Source organism: Oncorhynchus mykiss, chromosome 5 (assembly GCF_013265735.2).
Source record: "Oncorhynchus mykiss isolate Arlee chromosome 5, USDA_OmykA_1.1, whole genome shotgun sequence".
In the NCBI taxonomy this organism is placed as follows: domain Eukaryota; kingdom Metazoa; phylum Chordata; class Actinopteri; order Salmoniformes; family Salmonidae; genus Oncorhynchus; species Oncorhynchus mykiss.
Genome location: NC_048569.1, coordinates 96,035,512 through 96,051,928, shown reverse-complemented (window position 1 = coordinate 96,051,928; position 16,417 = coordinate 96,035,512). Strand labels below are relative to the sequence as shown.

The 16,417-nt window shown below is 45.2% G+C and overlaps 1 protein-coding gene across 1 annotated transcript in view; it reads right to left on the bottom strand.

The window, feature by feature from the left end:
• kif1aa (kinesin family member 1Aa) overlaps positions 1–16,417 on the bottom strand; it is a 149,297-nt gene that overhangs the window by 63,541 nt on the left and 69,339 nt on the right. Inside the window, exons 13-16 of the mRNA XM_036978922.1 lie at positions 10,618–10,751; positions 10,367–10,446; positions 6,054–6,129; positions 896–975 (exon numbers count right to left, since the gene is read on the bottom strand). Coding sequence (XP_036834817.1) covers positions 896–975; positions 6,054–6,129; positions 10,367–10,446; positions 10,618–10,751 — 370 coding nt within the window. The remainder of the gene's footprint in view (positions 1–895; positions 976–6,053; positions 6,130–10,366; positions 10,447–10,617; positions 10,752–16,417) is intronic.

The following is a 16,417-nucleotide window of genomic DNA, read 5'->3' as shown; positions in this document are numbered from 1 at the left end:
TAACCTTGATGGATCCAGGAGTGCAGTACTACTATGGGTGATCCTGTAAAACAACGCATTCCACTGCACCGATCCAGTATATGTGACAATAGATATATATAGATATAGATATATAGATGTTTTTTTATGAACACTTCGTTCTTGATAAGGTATACGTTTCTCTGCTGGATGAATGTTCTCTTACCTGGTCAATATCTCTATGTTCTCTCTATGTTCTATCTATGTTCTCTCTGTGTTCTCTCTATGTTCTCTCTTACCTGGTCATTATAGTCACCCCCAAAACTAATTCTTTCTTTGGCCGCCTCTCTTTCCAGTTCTCTGCTGCCAATGACTGGAACGAACTACAAAAATCTCTGAAACTGGAAACACTTATCTCCCTCACTAGCTTTAAGCACCAACTGTCAGAGCAGCTCACAGATTACTGCACCTGTACATAGCCCACCTATAATTTAGCCCAAACAACTACCTCTTTCCCAACTGTATTTCATTTATTTATTTATTTTGCTCCTTTGCACCCCATTATTTTTATTTCTACTTTGCACATTCTTCCATTGCAAAACTACCATTCCAGTGTTTTACTTGCTATATTGTATTTACCTTGCCACCATGGCCTTTTTTGCCTTTACCTCCCTTCTCACCTCATTTGCTCACATTGTATATAGATGTTTCTACTGTATTATTGACTGTATGTTTGTTTTACTCCATGTGTAACTCTGTGTCGTTATATGTGTCGAACTGCTTTGCTTTATCTTGGCCAGGTCGCAATTGTAAATGAGAACTTGTTCTCAACCTGCCTACCTGGTTAAATAAAGGTAAATCAAAAATTATCTCTATGTTCTCTCTATGTTCTCTCTTACCTGGTCATTATCTCTATGTTCTATCTATGTTCTCTTACCTGGTGATGCCATCTTTGATGTAGTACAGCAGACACTCTGACATCAGGGGGTCCTCGTTAAGGTTCACCAGGTGAGGAGTCTACAGCAGGGAGGGTTCATATGAGTTCATATAGGTTCATATGGGTCCATATGAGTTCATATAGATTCATATAGGTTCATATGGGTTCATATAGATTCATATAGGTTCATATGGGTTCATATAGATTCATATGGGTTCATAGTTTCATAAGGGTTCATATAGATTCACATAGATTTGTATAGGTTCATATGGGTTCATATAGATTCATATGGGTTCATAGTTTCATAAGGGTTCATATAGATTCACATAGATTTGTATAGGTTCATATGGGTTCACATAGATTCATATAGGTTCACATTGGTTCATATAGGTTCATATGGGTTCATATGAGTTCATATAGATTCATATAATCTGTTCAACCTCATTTCAGATCAATATATTCAGTCACTTATTCCAACATCACATTTTAATTGAATAAAAATATACTCATGCATAGATCTGCTACAGGTAGATAAACACAGAGCATAGATCTGCTACAGGTAGATAAACACAAAGCATAGATCTGTTGCAGGTAGATAAACACAGAGCATAGATCTGTTGCAGGTAGATAAACACAGAGCCTGCGTCCTAAACAGAACTCTATTCCCTATATAGTACACTATTTTTGCCCAAGGCCCAAAGGGGCACTATGAAGAGACTACGGTGGCATTTTGGACACAACTAGACATTCACTATAGTAGATGATGCCGAGTTTTAAGACATGCAGACAGTCTCTAGGAGATCCACAGCATTACTAATATCCATCAAACACAGATGGCTCTTCTAGCAAACAGAAGTGCTATAAATAGGACTAAATATAGCAAACGCATACATAATGTGTTTACTTTTCTGCACTCGCATCTCTCTGCTGTTTGACAGCACAGTGAGTAGGGCTTTGTTTACTATGAATAATGTAGTAGATTAAAAAGGGGAAGACTAAATTAATCAAAGTCCTATTTGACATAAGGAGACCAAATTAAAAAGGAAACAGTTGGTGGATCTCCGCCGCCGCTGTAAATCTGTACATGGCATGGCAGTTTCCAAATAGGGCTACAGAGACGAATGTATCACTGAACTCAACATGCAACCATTTCAAAGATTTTGCTGAGTTACAGTTCGTATCAGGAAATCAGTCAATTTAAATAAATTCATGAGGCCCTAATCTATGGATTTCACGTGACTGGGAATACAGATATGCTTCTGTTGGTCACAGACACCTTAAGTGTGGATCAGAAAACCAGTCAGTATCTGGTGTGAACAGCATTTGTCTCATGTAGCGCAAATACATCTCCTTCGCATAGAGTTGATAAGGCGGTTTATTGTGGCCTGATTCAATGGCTGCGCAAAGTTGCTGTTAGGTGACATGTCTGGTGACCATGGAAGAACAGGGACACAGGAATTTCCAGGAATTTCATCGTCAGGGACTGGGAGACTAGTCTAGATCGAGGGACAGATGAACGGAGCAAAGTACTCAGAGATCCTCGGTGAAAACCTGCTCCAGAGCACTCAGGACCTCAGACTAGGGTGAAAGTTCACCTTCCAACAAACAACGACCCTAAGCACACAGACAAGACAACGCAGGAGTGGCTTTGAGACAAGTCTCTGAGTGTCCTTGAGTGGCCCAGCCAGAGCCCGGACTTGAACCCGATCGAACATCTCTGGAGAGACCTGAAAATAGCCGTGCAGTGTCGCTTCCCATCCAACCTGACAGAGCTTGAGAGGATCTGCAGAGAAAATTGGGAGAAACTCCCCAAATACAGGTGTGCCAATCTTGTAGCGTCATACTCAAGAAGACTCAAGGCTGTAATCGGTGCTTCAACTGTCACGCCCTGATCTGTTTCACCTGTCTTTGTGATTGTCTCCACCCATCTCCAGGTGTCACCTGTTTTCCCCATTATCCCCTGGGTACCTATTCCTGTGATCCCTGTCAGGTGTCACCTGTTTTCCCCATTATCCCCTGGGTACCTATTCCTGTGATCCCTGTCAGGTGTCACCTGTTTTCCCCATTATCCCCTGGGTACCTATTCCTGTGATCCCTGTCAGGTGTCACCTGTTTTCCCCATTATCCCCTGGGTATTTATTCCTGTGATCTCTGTTTGTCTGTTACTAGTTCATCTTGTTTTGTCAACCAGCATGTTTTCCTGATTTTTCCTTTTCTCTGTTTTGCTAGTCCTCCCGTTTTTGACCCTTGCCTGCCCTGACTCTGAACCCGCCTGCCTTACCATACTGCCTGCCCTGACCTCGAGTCTGCCTGCCACTCTGTACCTCCTGGACTCTGACCTAGTTTATGATATTCTCGTGCCTGCCCCTTGGATTATAATAAATATCAGAGACTCAAACCATCTGCCGCCCGTGTCTGCATCTGGGTCTCGCCCTGAATAAAGGGTCTGAATCCTTATGTCATTGTGATGAAAAACATTTATGAGCAAACGTTTTTTTTTTTAAGTGTTTTTGCTTTGTCATTATGGGGTTTTGTGTATAAATCAAATTTTAATTTTATTTTTTTTAACTAGGAAAGTCAGTTAAGAACAAATTCTTATTTACAATGTGGGCCTACACCGGCCAAACCCGGACGATGCTGGGCCAATTGTGATGAGGGAGAAAAAAAAACATTGGAATCCATTTTAGAATAAGGCTGTAAAAAAACTAAATGTGGACAAAGTCAAGGTGTCTGAATAGATTCTGAATCCACTTTACTTCCATTCATGTTTTTGACTGGTATCTTCAGGCGAGTCTTGTGAGGCCTGTGGGCAGTCGTAGAACAAAACAACTGACATGTGTTTGTGAGAATCTCATCTTTAGTGAGAGTGTGTAGCCCAATCTGTTGGGACACTACAGGCAGAAGTTGGCAGATTGGCTGTACCGATACTTCCGATACGCTTGCGGTGTGTGTAGGAGACTGTGTGTGTGTAGTGTATGTGTGTGTAGGAGACTCCAGAGGGGAGATGAGTGTGTAGGAGACACCAGAGAGGAGAGGAATATCTAGGAGACTCCAGAGGAGTGTGTGTAGGAGACACCAGAGAGGAGAGGAGTATCTAGGAGACTCCAGAGGAGTGTGTAGTAGACACCAGAGAGGAGAGGAGTATCTAGGAGACTCCAGAGGAGTGTGTGAAGGAGACTCCAGAGAGGAGTGTGTAGGAAACTCCAGAGAGGAGAGGAGAATCTAGGAGATTCCAGAGAGGTGTGTGTAGGAGACCAGAGAGGGAGGAGTGTGTAGGAGACTCCAGAGAGAAGAGGAGTGTGTAGGAGACTCCAGAGGAGTGTGTAGGAGACTCCAGAGAGGAGTATCTAGGAGACTCCAGAGAGGGAGGAGTGTGTAGGAGACTCCAGAGGGGAGAGGAGTGTGTAGGAGACACCAGAGAGGAGAGGAGTATCTAGGAGACTCCAGAGGAGTGTGTGTAGGAGACTCCAGAGGGGAGACGAGTGTGTAGGAGACTCCAGAGAGGAGAGGAGTGTGTAGGAGACTCCAGAGAGAAGAGGAGTGTGTAGGAGACTCCAGAGGAGTGTGTAGGAGACTCCAGAGGAGTGTGTAGGAGACTCCAGAGGAGTGTGTGTAGGAGACTCCAGAGGGGAGAAGAGTGTGTAGGAGACTCCAGATAGGAGAGGAGTGTGTAGGAGACTCCATAGAGGAGAATCTAGGAGACTCCAGAGGGGAGAAGAGTGTGTAGGAGACTCCAGAGAGGAGAGGAGTGTGTAGGAGACTCCGGAGAGGAGAATCTAGGAGACTCCAGAGGGGAGAAGAGTGTGTAGGAGACTCCAGAGAGAAGAGGAGTGTGTAGGAGACTCCAGAGAGGAGAATCTAGGAGACTCCAGAGGGGAGAAGAGTGTGTAGGAGACTCCAGAGAGAAGAGGAGTGTGTAGGAGACTCCAGAGAGGAGAATCTAGGAGACTCCAGAGAGGGGAGGAGTGTGTAGGAGACTCCAGAGGAGTGTGTGTAGGAGACTCCAGAGGGGAGAGGAGTGTGTAGGAGACTCCAGAGAGGGGAGGAGTGTGTAGGAGACTCCAGAGAGAAGAGGAGTGTGTAGGAGACTCCAGAGAGAAGAGGAGTGTGTAGGAGACTCCAGAGAGGAGAATCTAGGAGACTCCAGAGAGGGGAGGAGTGTGTAGGAGACTCCAGAGGAGTGTGTGTAGGAGACTCCAGAGAGGAGAGGAGTGTGTAGGAGACTCCAGAGGGGAGAGGAGTGTGTAGGAGACTCCAGAGGGGAGAGGATTGTGTATGAGACTCCAGAGAGCAGAGGAGTGTGTAGGAGACTCCAGAGAGGAGAGGAGTGTGTAGGAGACTCCAGAGAGGAGAGGAGTGTGTAGGAGACACTGCAGAGGGACCAACCTCATTGGGTGAAAACAGCCCTACTGTGTCTATGAACACAGCCTCAGGCTTTCTGCTCTGCTGTGATGTCGAGGGCTTGGAAGTAAATCAACATGAATGTGTCATACCTTGATCTGTTTCACCTGTCTTTGTGATTGTCTCCACCTCCCTCCAGGTGTCGCCCATCTCCCCTCATTATCCCCTGTGTTCTCTGTTTGTATGTTGCCAGTTCGTCTTGTCAAGTCAACCAGCGTTTTTTTGTGTCAGCTCCAGTTTTTCCCCCAGTCTCTCTTTTCTCAAGCTCATGGTTTTTGACACTTGATTGTCCTAACCCTGTACCCGCCCACCTGACCACTCTGCCTGCCGTCCTGTCCTGTACCTTTGCCCCTGTTGCTGTAATAAACATTGTTACTTCGACACGGTCTGCTTCTGGGTCTAACCCTTGATACCTGATAGAAAGCATCAAATTAAACATTGCTTGTTCTCCTGCTCACCCTCATCCATGGTACATTTGTTGATTACACTATTCGAGTTCATACTATTAATGTTGAAGACATGTGACACGGGGCGGCAGGGTAGCCTAGTGGTTAGAGCGCTGGACTAGCAAGTTCAAATCCCCGAGCTGACAAGGTACAAATCTGTCGTTCTGCCCCTGAACAGGCAGTTAACCCACTGTTCCTAGGTCGTCATTGAAAATAAGAATGTGTTCTTAGCTGACTTGCCTAGTTAAATAAAGGTAAAAATATATATATTTAAAAAAAAACATGTATTCTGTGATGTGTAGCTGTCTTACCTTCTTGGGGGAGAAAACTCCCACAGTTCCTCCATCTTCCCTCATGGCCACACCCATCTCAGCCAGCAGGGCCTCTCTGTGGAAGAGAACAGAGAGTTGTGATGTCATCCAATGTAGCGCTTCTGACTCTGGACCACATGCCCCCTGACGAGGGGGGGGGGGGGGGGGGGGTTCTGTCTATGACCCCTGCTCTGTCTATGACTCTGCTATCTGCCCCCCCCCCCCCCCCTTCTCTACATTTCTCACTGTACTGTCAAAAAATGTTTAATTACAAAATGCTTCTTTGCCAGATTCATAAAAAAAAGAAAAAAAAGTGAATTGACAGTTTTACAATGGTCTCCTAATCTTCATGGTCCTTGGAGCCAGATACTGTAGGGGCCTTTCAATGGTCTCCTAATCTTCATGGTCCTTGGAGCCAGATACTGTAGGGGCCTTTCAACGGTCTCCTAATCTTCATGGTCCTTGGAGCCAGATACTGTAGGGGCCTTTCAATGGTCTCCTAATCTTCATGGTCCTTGGAGCCAGATACTGTAGGGGCCTTTCAACGGTCTCCTAATCTTCATGGTCCTTGGAGCCAGATACTGTAGGGGCCTTTCAATGGTCTCCTAATCTTCATGGTCCTTGGAGCCAGATACTGTAGGGGCCTTTCAATGGTCTCCTAATCTTCATGGTCCTTGGAGCCAGATACTGTAGGGGCCTTTCAATGGTCTCCTAATCTTCATGGTCCTTGGAGCCAGATACTGTAGGGGCCTTTCAATGGTCTCCTAATCTTCATGGTCCTTGGAGCCAGATACTGTAGGGGCCTTTCAATGGTCTCCTAATCTTCATGGTCCTTGGAGCCAGATACTGTAGGGGCCTTTCAATGGTCTCCTAATCTTCATGGTCCTTGGAGCCAGATACTGTAGGGGCCTTTCAATGGTCTCCTAATCTTCATGGTCCTTGGAGCCAGATACTGTAGGGGCCTTTCAATGGTCTCCTAATCTTCATGGTCCTTGGAGCCAGATACTGTAGGGGCCTTTCAATGGTCTCCTAATCTTCATGGTCCTTGGAGCCAGATACTGTAGGGGCCTTTCAATGGTCTCCTAATCTTCATGGTCCTTGGAGCCAGATACTGTAGGGGCCTTTCAATGGTCTCCTAATCTTCATGGTCCTTGGAGCCAGATACTGTAGGGGCCTTTCAATGGTCTCCTAATCTTCATAGTCCTTGGAGCCAGATACTGTAGGGGCCTTTCAATGGTCTCCTAATCTTCATGGTCCTTGGAGCCGGATACTGTAGGGGCCTTTCAACGGTCTCCTAATCTTCATGGTCCTTGGAGCCAGATACTGTAGGGGCCTTTCAATGGTCTCCTAATCTTCATGGTCATTGGAGCCAGATACTGTAGGGGCCTTTCAATGGTCTCCTAATCTTCATGGTCCTTGGAGCCGGATACTGTAGGGGCCTTTCAATGGTCTCCTAATCTTCATGGTCCTTGGAGCCAGATACTGTAGGGGCCTTTCAACGGTCTCCTAATCTTCATGGTCCTTGGAGCCAGATACTGTAGGGGCCTTTCAATGGTCTCCTAATCTTCATGGTCCTTGGAGCCAGATACTGTAGGGGCCTTTCAATGGTCTCCTAATCTTCATGGTCCTTGGAGCCAGATACTGTAGGGGCCTTTCAATGGTCTCCTAATCTTCATGGTCCTTGGAGCCAGATACTGTAGGGGCCTTTCAATGGTCTCCTAATCTTCATGGTCCTTGGAGCCAGATACTGTAGGGGCCTTTCAATGGTCTCCTAATCTTCATGGTCATTGGAGCCAGATACTGTAGGGGCCTTTCAATGGTCTCCTAATCTTCATGGTCCTTGGAGCCAGATACTGTAGGGGCCTTTCAATGGTCTCCTAATCTTCATGGTCCTTGGAGCCAGATACTGTAGGGGCCTTTCAATGGTCTCCTAATCTTCATGGTCATTGGAGCCAGATACTGTAGGGGCCTTTCAATGGTCTCCTAATCTTCATGGTCCTTGGAGCCAGATACTGTAGGGGCCTTTCAATGGTCACCTAATCTTCATGGTCCTTGGAGCCAGATACTGTAGGGGCCTTTCAATGGTCACCTAATCTTCATGGTCCTTGGAGCCAGATACTGTAGGGGCCTTTCAATGGTCTCCTAATCTTCATGGTCATTGGAGCCAGATACTGTAGGGGCCTTTCAATGGTCTCCTAATCTTCATGGTCCTTGGAGCCAGATACTGTAGGGGCCTTTCAATGGTCTCCTAATCTTCATGGTCCTTGGAGCCAGATACTGTAGGGGCCTTTCAATGGTCTCCTAATCTTCATGGTCATTGGAGCCAGATACTGTAGGGGCCTTTCAATGGTCTCCTAATCTTCATGGTCCTTGGAGCCAGATACTGTAGGGGCCTTTCAATGGTCTCCTAATCTTCATGGTCCTTGGAGCCAGATACTGTAGGGGCCTTTCAATGGTCTCCTAATCTTCATGGTCCTTGGAGCCAGATACTGTAGGGGCCTTTCAATGGTCTCCTAATCTTCATGGTCTTTGGAGCCAGGTACTGTAGGGGCCTTTCAATGGTCTCCTAATCTTCATGGTCCTTGGAGCCAGATACTGTAGGGGCCTTTCAATGGTCTCCTAATCTTCATGGTCCTTGGAGCCGGATACTGTAGGGGCCTTTCAATGGTCTCCTAATCTTCATGGTCCTTGGAGCCAGATACTGTAGGGGCCTTTCAATGGTCTCCTAATCTTCATGGTCCTTGGAGCCAGATACTGTAGGGGCCTTTCAATGGTCTCCTAATCTTCATGGTCCTTGGAGCCAGATACTGTAGGGGCCTTTCAATGGTCTCCTAATCTTCATGGTCCTTGGAGCCAGATACTGTAGGGGCCTTTCAATGGTCTCCTAATCTTCATGGTCCTTGGAGCCAGATACTGTAGGGGCCTTTCAATGGTCTCCTAATCTTCATGGTCCTTGGAGCCAGATACTGTAGGGGCCTTTCAATGGTCTCCTAATCTTCATGGTCCTTGGAGCCGGATACTGTAGGGGCCTTTCAATGGTCTCCTAATCTTCATGGTCCTTGGAGCCAGATACTGTAGGGGCCTTTCAATGGTCTCCTAATCTTCATGGTCCTTGGAGCCAGATACTGTAGGGGCCTTTCAATGGTCTCCTAATCTTCATGGTCCTTGGAGCCGGATACTGTAGGGGCCTTTCAATGGTCTCCTAATCTTCATGGTCCTTGGAGCCAGATACTGTAGGGGCCTTTCAATGGTCTCCTAATCTTCATGGTCCTTGGAGCCGGATACTGTAGGGGCCTTTCAATGGTCTCCTAATCTTCATGGTCCTTGGAGCCGGATACTGTAGGGGCCTTTCAATGGTCTCCTAATCTTCATGGTCCTTGGAGCCAGATACTGTAGGGGCCTTTCAACGGTCTCCTAATCTTCATGGTCCTTGGAGCCAGATACTGTAGGGGCCTTTCAATGGTCTCCTAATCTTCATGGTCCTTGGAGCCAGATACTGTAGGGGCCTTTCAATGGTCTCCTAATCTTCATGGTCCTTGGAGCCGGATACTGTAGGGGCCTTTCAATGGTCTCCTAATCTTCATGGTCCTTGGAGCCAGATACTGTAGGGGCCTTTCAATGGTCTCCTAATCTTCATGGTCCTTGGAGCCAGATACTGTAGGGGCCTTTCAATGGTCTCCTAATCTTCATGGTCCTTGGAGCCAGATACTGTAGGGGCCTTTCAATGGTCTCCTAATCTTCATGGTCCTTGGAGCCAGATACTGTAGGGGCCTTTCAATGGTCTCCTAATCTTCATGGTCCTTGGAGCCAGATACTGTAGGGGCCTTTCAATGGTCTCCTAATCTTCATGGTCCTTGGAGCCAGATACTGTAGGGGCCTTTCAATGGTCTCCTAATCTTCATGGTCATTGGAGCCAGATACTGTAGGGGCCTTTCAATGGTCTCCTAATCTTCATGGTCCTTGGAGCCAGATACTGTAGGGGCCTTTCAATGGTCTCCTAATCTTCATGGTCCTTGGAGCCAGATACTGTAGGGGCCTTTCAATGGTCTCCTAATCTTCATGGTCATTGGAGCCAGATACTGTAGGGGCCTTTCAATGGTCACCTAATCTTCATGGTCCTTGGAGCCAGATACTGTAGGGGCCTTTCAATGGTCACCTAATCTTCATGGTCCTTGGAGCCAGATACTGTAGGGGCCTTTCAATGGTCACCTAATCTTCATGGTCCTTGGAGCCGGATACTGTAGGTGTCTTTCTTGACTATCTGCAGGCAGGTCTATACTGTAAGTAGAGATGTAGAAGCTGAAAGAACTCACCTTTCCATTCTGATGGCTTCTGTTCTGCGAAGTTTCTCCTCCCAGGTCTCATTGAGCTCTGCGATGATTTTCTCTGTTTCCTGATGAAATCACAAAATCATTCATATCTGAGGGTGTGTCAACTCCCTCACCCCCCCCAGAGTCTATGTTCAATATGTGGGGCGAGGGGTATTATGAATGACTGTAATCAATGAATTAATCGATCAGTCAATTAATCAATAAATTAATCAACCAATCCGTGTTCAGTTCACCTTGAGTCTCTCGATGGCCTGCTCGCTGCCAGGGCTGATCATGATGCGGTCGTGGAGGCTGGCGATAGATCCGGCTCGACTGGAAAGGGCGGACAAAGAGGGGGAGGGGCTCATCCCCGTCATGGCATTGGTCACTGTGGAGAGATCATAATTTTGATTGACAGATTAGCGATTATTGTCATTATTCTTAAAATTGGATAGGTCTGTCAGGCGGGGCACAGGAAACAGGCGGGCAGGACAGGAAGTGGGGATAGAGCAGGGACAGGGAGGTAAGAAAGATGGAGAGAAGCGGAAAGAATATAGAAAAAGACAGAGGACAGAAGACAGAAGACAGATAACAGAGGACAGAGGACAGAGGACAGAAGTAGCTTGAAATGAATCTGAAACACAAAGTGAAACATTAACTGAGAGTAAGAAGGACACCAGAAAGAGAAGACAGAAGCAGCCCTGCATGCAGAAAGCCACGCAAAAAAAGAAGAAGAACACAAAATATATGGCAGTAATGGGCATACAGAGAGACTGGAGGGGCTAAGCTAAAATAATAAGATCTAACATCAAGCCAGATGCTCAATATGCCATCGAGCTTCAAGCAAAGCATTAGCAGTCAGTGAGACCTATCAGAATCCTCAATTCAACACTGTCACCCATCTTCCTGAATGAGGTTAGTGCCCTACTGCATACAACACTACATGTATTGTCAGTCTAAAGCACTATTCAATCTATTGACTCTACATCAAGCTCTCCATCTCAAGGCCAAAAGCATGTTTGAATAAAAATATAACGATGAAACACCACACTAAGAACACACAAAAGACTGGACTGTATTGTATTGACAGGGGCTGTGGTTTCCTTCCTTACAGGCCACTAGCCACCAGCCTCTAGCCTCTAGCCTCTAGCCACTAGCCACTAGCCTCTAGCCACTAGCCACTAGCCTCTAGCCACTAGCCACTAGCCTCTAGCCACTAGCCACTAGCCTCTAGCCACTAGCCACTAGCCAGACCATACTATGGACATCAAATGTCATCTAAAAGCTAATGAGATTCACTAACTGCTTCACCAGCTACTCTAAAAACCATTCTTACCAAAACATATTACTGTAAAAACCATCCTTACCTAAACATATTACTGTAAAAACCATCCTTACCTAAACCTATTACTGTAAAAACCATCCTTACCAAACCTATTATTGTAAAAACCATCCTTACCAAAACATAATACTGTAAAAACCATCCTTACCTAAACATATTACTGTAAAAACCATCCTTACCAAACCTATTCCTGTAAAAACCATCCTTACCAAACCTATTCCTGTAAAAACCATCCTTACCAAACCTATTCCTGTAAAAACCATCCTTACCAAACCCTATTACTGTAAAAACCATCCTTACCAAACACTATTACTGTAAAAACCATCCTTCCCAAACCGATTACTGTAACAGGAAATCCTCTTCTACTGCAGAGTACCAAGCGGAAGGTCTTCCGTTGAAAAGCAGATAGAACAGGGATTGACTGTGCTGTAAGTGAGGTTTGAGATTCATGACTGTACTAACGGATTACTGATCACCCTAAAATGTTGTTGATTTTCCAATCTCGCAGATTTTACAAGAGCTTCACATTCTCTATCAAATGATATCTGGTTATATTAAGAAAGCCAGTGTTTTGTCACGGTTCACTATGTGAACGCAATATACTAAAAGGGAATTTTGACGTGGTTCATTTGGGAATAATGTGCTGAAAGGTCTCTGCAACCTTGTATGGAACAACGACTCTCAGCATTGCAGTTGGTTCTGGTAGAGCAACACAGAGGAACATAGTAGGCAGGCGGGTGTTGCTATAGCAACACAGAGGAACATAGTAGGCAGGCGGGTGTTGCTATAGCAACACAGAGGAACATAGTAGGCAGGCAGGTGCTGCTATAGCAACACAGAGGAACACAGTAGGCAGGTAGGTGCTGCTATAGCAACACAGAGGAACACAGTAAGCAGGCAGGTGTTGCTATAGCAACACAGAGGAACACAGTAGGCAGGTAGGTGTTGCTATAGCAACACAGAGGAACATAGTAGGCAGGCGGGTGCTGCTATAGCAACACAGAGGAGCACAGTAGGCAGGTAGGTGCTGCTATAGCAACACAGAGGAGCACAGTAGGAAGGTAGGTGCTGCTATAGCAACACAGAGGAACACAGTAGGCAGGTAGGTGCTGCTATAGCAACACGGAGGAGCACAGTAGGCAGGTAGGTGCTGCTATAGCAACACAGAGGAACACCGTAGGCAGGTAGGTGCTGCTATAGCAACACGGAGGAGCACAGTAGGCAGGTAGGTGCTGCTATAGCAACACAGAGGAACACCGTAGGCAGGTAGGTGCTGCTATATCAACACAGCAACCAATTCAAAGAAAAACACCAGTCCGTATACTTTCTGTTAAGCCAAGATGGCACACAACACTTCTACCACCATACATTTGGAGGCCATCTGTTGAAACACAGTAGCTAATAGCAATGTAAAAAAAAATGAGATAGCAAACTACAGTAGAGAGAAACAGTAGAGAGAGAAACAGTAGAGAGAGAAACAGTAGAGAGAGAAACAGTAGAGAGAGAAACAGTAGAGAGAGAAACAGTAGAGAGAAAAAGTAGAGAGAGAAACAGTAGAGAGAGAAACAGTAGAGAGAAAAACAGTAGAGAGAGAAACAGTAGAGAGAGAAACAGTAGAGAGAGAAACAGTAGAGAGAGAAACAGTAGAGAGAGAAACAGTAGAGAGAGAAACAGTAGAGAGAAACAGTAGAGAGAGAAACAGTAGAGAGAGAAACAGTAGAGAGAGAAACAATAGAGAGAAACAGTAGAGAGAGAAACAGTAGAGAGAGAAACAGTAGAGAGAGAAACAGTAGAGAGAAAAACAGTAGAGAGAGAAACAGTAGAGAGAAAAACAGTAGAGAGAGAAACAGTAGAGAGAAACAGTAGAGAGAGAAACAGTAGAGAGAGAAACAGTAGAGAGAAAAAGTAGAGAGAAACAGTAGAGAGGAACAGTAGAGAGAGAAACAGTAGAGAGAGAGAAACAGTAGAGAGAGAAACAGTAGAGAGAAAAAGTAGAGAGAGAAACAGTAGAGAGAGAAACAGTAGAGAGAAACAGTAGAGAAAAACAGTAGAGAGAGAAACAGTAGAGAGAGAAACAGTAGAGAGAGAAACAGTAGAGAGAAAAAGTAGAGAGAGAAACAGTACAGAGAGAAACAGTAGAGAGAGAAACAGTAGAGAGAGAAAGAGTAGACAGAGAAACAGTAGAGAGAGAAACAGTAGAGAGAGAAAGAGTAGACAGAGAAACAGTAGAGACTGAGAAACAGTAGAGAGAGAAACAGTAGAGAGAGAAACAGTAGAGAGAGAGAAACAGTAGAGAGAGAAACAATAGAGAGAAACAGTAGAGAGAGAAACAGTAGAGAGAGAAACAGTAGAGAGAGAAACAGTACAGAGAGAAACAGTACAGAGAGAAACTGTAGAGAGAGAAAGAGTAGAGAGAGAAACAGTAGAGAGAGAGAAACAGCAGAGAGAGAAACAGTAGAGAGAGAAACATGAGAGAAACAGTAGAGAGAAACAGTAGAGAGAAAGAGTAGAGAGAAACAGTAGAGAGAGAAACAGTAGAGAGAGAAACAGTAGAGAGAAACAGTAGAGAGAGAAAGAGTAAAGAGAAACAGTAGAGAGAAACAGTAGAGAGAGAAACAGTAGAGAGAGAAACAGTAGAGAGAAACAGTAGAGAGAGAAACAGCAGAGAGGAACAGTAGAGAGAAACAGTAGAGAGAGAAACAGTAGAGAGAGGAACAGTAGAGAGAGAAACAGTAGAGAGAAACAGAGAGAAAGAGTAAAGAGAAACAGTAGAGAGAAACAGTAGAGAGAGAAACAGTAGAGAGAGAAACAGTAGAGAGAGAAACAGTAGAGAAACAGTAGAGAGAAACAGTAGAGAGAGAAACAGTAGAGAGAGAGAAACAGTAGAGAGAGAAACAGTAGAGAGAGAAACAGTAGAGAGAAACAGTAGAGAGAAACAGTAGAGAGAGAAACAGTAGAGAGAGAAACAGTAGAGAGAGAAACAGTAACACACATTTCAAACCAGCAATGTCAGTGCCAAGCGCTGGCCCCTTGTATGCTAGGAGAGAAAGAGAGAGAGAACACAGAGAAAGACAAGAGGAGAGACAGGAAAACAAAACTGTGAGGGATTCACTCATTCACTCAGTGTTAGCTGAACAGCTGGTGCCAACATACTGGTTCTGCTAACATACTGGTTCTGCTAGCATTCTGGTTCTGCTAGCATACTGGTTCTGCTAGCATTCTGGTTCTGCTAGCATACTGGTTCTGCTAGCATACTGGTTCTGCTAACATACTAGTTCTGCTAACATTCTAGTTCTGATAACATACTGGTTCTGATAACATACTGGTTCTGATAACATACTGGTTCTGCTAGCATGCTGGTTCTGCTAACATACTAGTTCTGCTAACATTCTAGTTCTGATAACATACTGGTTCTGATAACATACTGGTTCTGCTAGCATACTGGTTCTGCTAACATACTAGTTCTGCTAACATTCTAGTTCTGATAACATACTGGTTCTGATAACATACTGGTTCTGATAACATACTGGTTCTGCTAGCATGCTGGTTCTGCTAACATACTGGTTCTGCTAGCATACTGGTTCTGCTAGCATACTAGTGGTGCTAACACACTGGTTCTGATAACATACTGGTTCTGCTAGCATATTGGTTCTGCTAGCATTCTGGTTCTGCTAGCTTACTGGTTCTGATACCATACTGGTGGTGCTAACATACTGGTTCTGCTAGCCTACTGGTTCTGCTAACATACTGGTTCTGCTAACATACTGGTGGTGCTAGCATACTGGTTCTGCTAGCCTACTGGTTCTGATAACATACTGGTTCTGCTAACATACTGGTGGTGCTAACATACTGGTGGTGCTAGCATACTGGTTCTGATAACATACTGGTTCTGCTAGCATACTGGTTCTGATAACATACTGGTTCTGCTAGCATACTGGTTCTGCTAGCATACTAGTTCTGACAACATACTGGTTCTGCTAGCATACTGGTTCTGCTAGCATACTGGTTCTGATAACATACTGGTTCTGATAACATACTGGTGGTGCTAACATACTGGTTCTGCTAGCCTACTGGTTCTGCTAACATACTGGTTCTGCTAACATACTGGTGGTGCTAGCATACTGGTTCTGCTAACATACTGGTTCTGCTAGCATACTGGTTCTGCTAACATACTGGTCCTGGTAACATACTGGTTCTGCTAACCTACTGGTCCTGTTAACATACTGGTTCTGCTAACATACTGGTTCTGCTAGCATACTGGTTCTGATAACATACTGGTTCTGCTAGCATACTGGTTCTGATAACATACTGGTTCTGATAACATACTGGTTCTGATAACATACTGGTCCTGCTAACATACTGGTCCTGCTAACCTACTGGTTCTGCTAACATACTGAGCCAGGAAAATAAGACCAATCCACACACTCTTCTCTTAACCCACAGACGAGAGAGAGAGAGAGAGAGGGGGGGGGGGGGGGGGGTGAGGGAGAGAGAGAGAGAGAAAGAGAGAGAGAGAGAGAGAGAAATGACGAGGGGCACATATCTGTACATTTGTGGTGCACGTGGGGCACACATCTGCACACAATTTTCAGGGACACTACTTTGGCTCGTGGGCACTACTTCTAGCTAACAAGTATACAAAAGTACCCGAGAATCCCTTTAAGGTCATGTTAGGACCAAATGGCACCCTTATTCCCTATATAGTGCAATAC